This window comes from Physcomitrium patens, chromosome 15 (assembly GCF_059467195.1).
Source record: "Physcomitrium patens ecotype Gransden chromosome 15, ASM5946719v1, whole genome shotgun sequence".
NCBI classification, from domain to species: domain Eukaryota; kingdom Viridiplantae; phylum Streptophyta; class Bryopsida; order Funariales; family Funariaceae; genus Physcomitrium; species Physcomitrium patens.
The window spans coordinates 11860781-11868428 of record NC_143424.1 but is presented as its reverse complement, the minus strand read 5'-3'; the positions used below and the strand labels follow the sequence as shown (position 1 = coordinate 11868428).

General features: G+C 32.6%; 1 protein-coding gene across 2 annotated transcripts; it reads right to left on the bottom strand.

The window, feature by feature from the left end:
• Positions 1-495: 495 nt before the first annotated feature.
• On the bottom strand, positions 496-2621 carry LOC112292086 (putative mitochondrial protein ymf40). Of its 2 annotated transcripts, none has more exons than XM_024540234.3 (2): positions 2182-2621; positions 496-2003 (listed from the first exon to the last, which is right to left on the bottom strand). In XM_024540234.3, exons 1-2 carry the CDS (start codon positions 2329-2331, stop codon positions 696-698), a joined length of 1458 nt encoding a protein of 485 aa, XP_024396002.1. In that variant the 5' UTR covers positions 2332-2621; the 3' UTR covers positions 496-695. The 2 variants fall into 2 exon arrangements, with proteins under 2 accessions (XP_024396002.1, XP_024396003.1); XM_024540235.3 differs by having other exon boundaries at positions 584-2003; positions 2309-2561.
• Between the last annotated feature and the right edge of the window lie 5027 nt (positions 2622-7648).

Sequence of the window (7648 nt, the reverse complement as noted above, 5' to 3'; positions counted from 1 at the left end):
ATGTTTTCAGTAGTGAACATGATTTTTGTAAAGATACTCGTTTTTTTTTTTTCTTTTTTTTTTTGAAAGAAAGAAAGAAAGAAAGAAAGAAAGAAAGTAAATAAATAAATAAATAAATAAATGCAAATAGTACGTATGCTTTTCAATAGCAGAAATGATTGAGAATATTGTAATAAAAAAAAAAGTCACGTGCAATAGTATAATAATCAAAAGTTGATTGAAAAAGAACAAAGACCAAACATCAATGCAGCATTAATAATTGCATACAAAGATAAGGATTACAGAATTACGTATTTTCAAAATTGCAAAAAACCATAGCACTTTCATGTTATTTTTATAAAAAGTTAGGGTATCCAGTATTTTATAACAGTCAAATTTATTTTATCTCACTTTGACATATATTTATTGCTAAATGGGCAATTCTGTTTGAATAAAGCGATGAATGTTTGTGTGTTAGCGTTGATGTCCTCCGCTAGATTGACAGTACAAAATTGATAAGAGTCAAGCTTGTTTCTCAGTGATTGGAGTCTTCTTAGTTGATAAAATAAACTGTACATACGCCCCAAAGCTGCTTTCCAATAGATTACACACAAATAAAAAGATCATGTTCAGGTTGTCAAAGTAGAAAAAGAGTCACTTGATGCCAATGACTTGACTGCGCCATGGAACTCCTTGTGGGCACGAAGGATTGCAAGTCACCGACGTGAAGAAGTCAATCTTCCCTTCAATAAATCCTCGTACTGTGGATCATTAGCTAACTTCCTAAACAAAGCTCTAGTTGACATACGCCATTTTCTGCAAAGAGTGAAGATAGCAGAGAATCTCAAAAGCCAAAACACTCTCCGCATCATGTTGTTGTTATCCACTATAGAGTAGTATTCCATCAAACCTGTCATGATATTTCTGTACCGTCGCAAAATCTCCTCTGCTTCCAGGTGAATCCATGCACTCATGCCCCGAGGCCACTCAGGATTGACAGCAAATCCCTGATCCACAAGCTTCTCTACTATGTCGTTGATAGGAGCTTCTAAAAAAATGCGGCCGTAAGCGCGCTCGGCACTTCTACCCACCAAGCTCTCAACGTACTTCTTATCCCTGGCTCCCACCAAAACTCCGAGAAAATTCACTTTTTCAGACGGTAGATGAGAAATAGTGATACTATCACTATCAATTTTCAGCTTCAGAATGTCATTCAAATATGACACGATTTTGTTCTGCGCCTCAACAGCTAAAGATTTCGGTCCGTCCACGCCTACCACCCATCGATCACCGTAGCGGATGTAGTGAACCTTGGTACCTTTATCCTTTTTGGTTGGCAGAGACTTGGACATGCTGGACGCAAATTCCTTGAGCCGAACATCAAACTCACTCAAATATACGTTTGTAAACAAAGGCCATAATATGCCCCCCTTTGAAACTCCTGTCAAATTATGTCGCTCCTGGTTGATCGTGGCCACAAGCCCTGCATTTACGAGCTTCCAGTACAAGTCATGAAGTTGTTGGTCCTTCACACCCCGCATCAAAAGATTTCCCAACAGAGAGTGATCTAAGTTGTTCAACAATCCAGGAGTGCGGTCAGTGATCAGCCACGTTGTGCCAGTCCAGTTGCGCACCCTCTGCAACGTTGCCTGAGCAGAATTCTCGTCGGGGCGTGAATTCACAAAAACAGGCTCAAGAATAAACCTCATTGCTTCCTGGACGACCTGATCGGAAAACGATGGTGTCCCTACTGGAATGTGTGTCCCATCGGCGGTTGTAATCGTTTCTTTCTTCACGGGCTGGAACTGAAACGACCTGTCTCTCATCTGCTGGATTACTCGAACTATGGTGCTCTGAGAGAAAGTATCGTCTATCACCTTCGTCTTCCTCTTGACCTTGCGCCGCAAATTGCGATACGATGCTTCATAAATCCTGGGGTCAAAAAATGTGGAATACTTGCAGAACCACAACTTATTCTCATCACTTTCGAAGTTGGGTCTGTTGAGACTTGTTCCTGGCGTTTCCTGCTCATCAGAAACCATTGCTCTCAGTAATCCATAGAGTAACAATATTACCAAAACCTCCAAACAGTTAGAAACCCTAAATCTAAAACACCCTTGCGCACAGTAACACCCTGTAGAAAAAACTGACATAACCAAATCGCAAACCAAAACTGGCGTTGCGTCAGCAGATCAAGCGAACCTGACGATCAAAATCGCGTTCGGTCACCGTTGTGAAGCACCCAAACATCTGCTTCCTGAATAGCCTATCTTCGAGAAAAACCTCAGCAAGGCCTAACTTGCAATCGGATTTGAAAGCGAGACCAAACCTTCTCACGGTAGAGCCCAACATCCTTAACGCAAAACGCGCACACACGCGACGTCATGCTACAGCGCAAAATCTCCCCCCTACCCTCTCTGCCTTCGCAAATTGTCCATGAGCAATTGTGGGTAATTTAGGGCTGCTCCAAAGACATGCCCACAGGATAAAAGTTCCGACTTGGATTGCTCACCGTTCGACGAGTCATACACAAATCAATCCCAACAAATTCAACGATTCCTGTCAAGCTCATTGCTGAGTGTTTCCAAAACACAGATTTGCATCCCGTCCTCTGCCGTGAAAAGAGAGACGCAAATCTCCCCCCCCCTGCGAGTGACTTTTCCAGGCATTCCATTGTCATGTGCGTTTCATACATCGCACAGTTGCTGCTCGAAAATCCAACGCGTCGGCCGACGTTGCTAATTCCAGCCCATGATTCCGGAACGTCACCTTCTAGCTTCGGCGAGTTTTGTGAATTTGCGAAGTGTTTTGATGTGAAACAAGAGTATAAGTCTGCATAGATTTCTGTGAAAGACTATGGATTCCTCAAATCCGATAACACTAGTTGCAAAAAACAAAACAAAAAACTCTTTCGATGCTGAGTTTATTACGTAGAATTGCAAATATGGAGGGTGGAAGATATCGCTTCCTACCACTTTCAACAACGAAAGAAAGGCGAATTTGAAAAAATTTATTTATCTATTTATTTATTTGTTTTGTTGTTGTCGTTGTGTTTGAGGTATTGGTTTGTATTCTCCTTTATGATTTATTGCCGTGGTTAGAGTTGGTTTCATACAACCTCAAAAGTTTTTAGTTTGGTAAGTTCTATTAGGTTTATTTGATAACATTCAATATGTAGTTTTGATAGGTCTAGTAGCCAAATAGCTACTATTGCTAAATTATAGATTTTATAATTCAATTAGGAAAGTTAAGTTAATTTTTCTATATATATATATATATATATATATATACACATATCAATTATATAATTAAGTAATGATCAATTAAATTTCTGGATTTTAAATAGTTCAACTAAGTAGAAGTTTAAAAAATATGATGTTAAATAATTTTAAAAGTAATATAATATTTCTGATAAAGAATTAATACAAAATACATTTTGTTCTAGATTAATATTAAAAATTTTAAAATTCTTAAAGCAAAAATAACAACTAAAAAATTATTTGGTTATCTTGAAATTTTTTTTTTTATATATATATATATATATATATATATATATGTACAACTTCTTTAAGATGCAAGCATGTATGTATATTTGAGAATGGACTCAATGATTTTAGTACCAATATTGGATATTTGCAAGCAATATAAGATAATTAAATTTGACCTTTACTAGTTGTTTGTCATAACAAATCTTATTTATCATATCAAACTTTATCATTATGTTTGAAAAAATCTACTTGAATTGAAATTTAAAAAAATGCTTCTAATTCCTTGAATACATCCTAAAAACTTCAAAATATACAAATTCATATATTTTAATTGTAAAACAAATTTAAAATATGAAGTCTTTGAAATTTTTATTTTTTTTATGCAAATGAATTTCAAAATATTTAGAATATTTATGGTAATTTTAAGTATGACATTAATTTTAACTAAAAAGTTGTGATGTTATTTATGAATAAGATTTGGTCATTATTCAAATCACAAATATGTTTGATATCTTCCAACCATTAAAGGTCCAAATTAAAACTCTGGTCTATTTTAAAATTTTAAAATTTTAATTACAATTAAAAGAAATATATGTAAAATTGCATTAACTTAAATGGTTACATTTTGAAGAATGTAAAATAAATAAATTATTAGTCTATCTTCTTTCTTAAATGCATAAATATTAAAATAGAAATAATTTTGTTTGCCTTAGTTAGCTATTTCTTAATGATATTATTATACTATAATCTTTTATTTGAAAAGGTTATATAAAATACTATATCATTACATTAGAATATGATGATAAATATTTGTTGATGTAATTCTATATAAATTTGTCATGGACATACATATTTATTCTAATCATTATCTATATGATTAGGTAAAAGTAGATAAAAGTAGATTAATTTCATAATATCTTCTAGATAAGCTTTTTAGAAGCTTTATAGATGTTGCTTTGACTTTACACATGTTTGTACTTAATTAATAGACTAGAAACTTGATCAACAAGTTAGCCACAAGATATACATATTAATAACTTGTGGAATAAGCTAACTATGTGGCACACATATAAATAACTCGTCTTATTAGTTGAAATATATGTCTTACAAAGTCAGCACATGTTGGACGTCCTATAAAATATGGTTACATAGCTCCTATTTAGAAAGTATATATAGAGATAAGAATGAAGCCTTCTTCACTCTTGTCAATGCCTTTATAATTTTTAATCTTGTTTCAAGACTTTCTAGTCTTTTTGTCTTCGGCAATAGCCATTCTAATTCAATTTATTACCAATTTTGAGTGATTTCTTAGTCTTTTTGATTGACTCAAGAGTGTATTGAAGATTTCTTTCTTTGAGATTCATATCCTTAACAATTTAATAAGAATGCTAATTCATTATTCTTGTCTTATTTTAGAATTAAGTGGATTACTCCACTTGTATTGTTGTATTTTGAAGGTTGCGGACTATCTTCTTTTAAATAAAAAAATTAATTTTCTAACATTGAATTTTTTTTCTTAAAGAAAGTAGATTATTCTTCTTTGCAAAAAATTTCATTTGATTTTTGAGATTCCAAATTATCTTATTCTAATTTAACTTTTTGAATTTGTTTGAGTTGTTTATGGAAGAAAAGATTAAAGATGCTATTGTCAACGAAAGTGACAATAGATTTGCAACTATTGCAGATCTTGACAAGCTTATCAATATTCTAAGAATAGAAATTTTTCATAGATATACATACATATTCTAGTAAATTTTTGTATAATTAGATAGAAGTAGGTAAAAGTAGATAAATATAGATTAATTTCATAATACCTTCTAAAATAGCTTCTTAAAAGCTTCATAGATGTTGCTTTGACTTTATATGTATTTATAGTTGATTGATAGGTTAGAAACTTTGTCAACAAGTTAACTACATGTTGGGAGCTTGCAAAATAAGCTTATTATAACGTACATGTAGAAAACTCGCCTTGCAAGTTAAGATACATGTCTTATAAAGTTAACATGTTTTGGAAGTCCTATAGGACATTGCCATATAATTCCTAGTCAAGAGTATATATAGAGGCAAGCATGAAGTCTTCTTCACTCTTGTCAATACTTTTCTAGTCTTTAATCTTATTTCAAGACTTTCTAGTCTTTTTGTTTTTGGCATTAGACATTCTAGTTTTATATTACATCATCTTTGAGTGACCGTCTTGTTCTTTTTAATGACACAAGAGTATATTGGAAATTTCTTTCTTTGAAATTGAGGTCTTTAACAATTTGATAAGAGTGCTAACTTATTATTTTTGTCTTGTTTTAAAAATGAGTGGATTATTGTCAAGGACATGAATTGGAAGATGATGCATAAACCAATGAAATTTATATCAAAGAAAAAGTGACAAAATAGAAATAAAAAAATATATATATTAAAAAGAAATTGGAAAGGCTTATTGCCAAAAGATAAGAAAATTTGAGACTCTTGAAACTAGACTAGAAGCAAGAAAAGAGTTGACAAGAGTAAAGAAGGCTGCACTCTTGCCTCTATATATATTATCTAATTAGGAGCTACATGGCGATGCTCTATAGAACCTCTAATATATGTTGACTGTGCAAGTCACATGCCTTAGCTTATAAAGCAAGTTTTCTATGTGTGGGCCACATAGTTAGCTTGTTCTTCAAGCTAGCAATATGTGTGGCACATGGCCAACTTGTTGACCATGTTTTTAACTTAAAAAATCAATTAAAGATACTTATAAAGTCACAGCAGTGTCTATGAAGCTTCTAGGAAGCTTATGTAGAAAATATTATAGAATTGACATTTTTTTACCTATTATTATCTAAATCATATAAGTAATTATTAGTTTATATGTGTATGTCTATTACATTATCTCTCTTTCTAGGAACAAGTTCCACAAGGAGCAGTCTTCATATGTTAAAAAAATCGAACATGCAATGAATTATATTTGCTACATACTCCAATCTTTGTTCTCTTTGAAGATAATTGATAGGCCCTCTTAGCCATCGATAGTATCTTATACCAAGGTGGAAATACTACCCTATTATTTCATCATTGTTGAGGCTTTCATAACTTTCTTCAAATAAAATATTTGGAATACCGTTAGGAGTTGTTCTTACATCTAATAAAATTACCAAAGATTGGGAGTCTCTTACAAGATCATGATACCAGATGCATTGTATCTTGCCATCTATTTGAGAAAGAACATGTCGTTGTTGAAGATCTTCATCTCGATTGCATTCTCTTGAAGATTATTATAATCATAATATTTTGTCCGATAGATCAGCAAATGAAGGCTCTTCAATCGAATTTACTGGTTGTTGGTTCTCCATTTCTTTAGCATCACAAATACAAAGAAGCTACAAACAAGGATTAAAAGTAGAATGTTATCTTGCCTAGATCTTATTTCTTTTATAAGGAAGGTCTTCATCTTGATTTTGATGGATATTATTGATGAAAAGCCTCCACTTTCTTTATTGCATTTGCAAGATTCTTTGCTGGCTTTCATGTGTGTTCACTAATATTCTATCTATGCTAATGAATAAGATGTTCCAACTTATTTTGGCACTGCCTTGAGTCTCAGACTTCTTCCACTTCAAATTCTTTATTATTGTCCACTTCTATAGGAGGAAGTGGTACTTGTCTTCTTTTTGGTATATCCACTATCTTGTATGGTTCAAGAAGAGATATGTGGAATATTGGATGGATTTTCATTAACTTGGGTAGGTATAAACGATATACAAGTGAATTGATTTGTATAGAAATAGAAAATTTTTCAAGCCTACAATAGTCCAACTTGTCACAAGAACTAATAGTCTTGATATTGTGACAAAATAACCATATCTTGTCATCGATGTGGAATGGTGGTTATTCCTTTTGATAGACATCCACATTGAATTTTTGTTATTCTTGAGTTTTTTTTAACTGTGCCTTTATTGTTGCATATAACTTTGACAAATGATTTGCCAAATCTTTTGTTGTAGGATTATGAGCTTTTGAAAAGTCAAAAGTATCAAGTCATGGATGATAACCATAATTGGCAAAAAAATGTGTTTTTTTGGTAGAAAAATGTAATGTGTTATTATAATCAAACTCTGCCAAAGGCAAAAGAGTTGTCCAATTATCTTATTAATAGTTAATGGTACATCTTAAATACTACTCCAAAACTTCATTAATACGTTGTA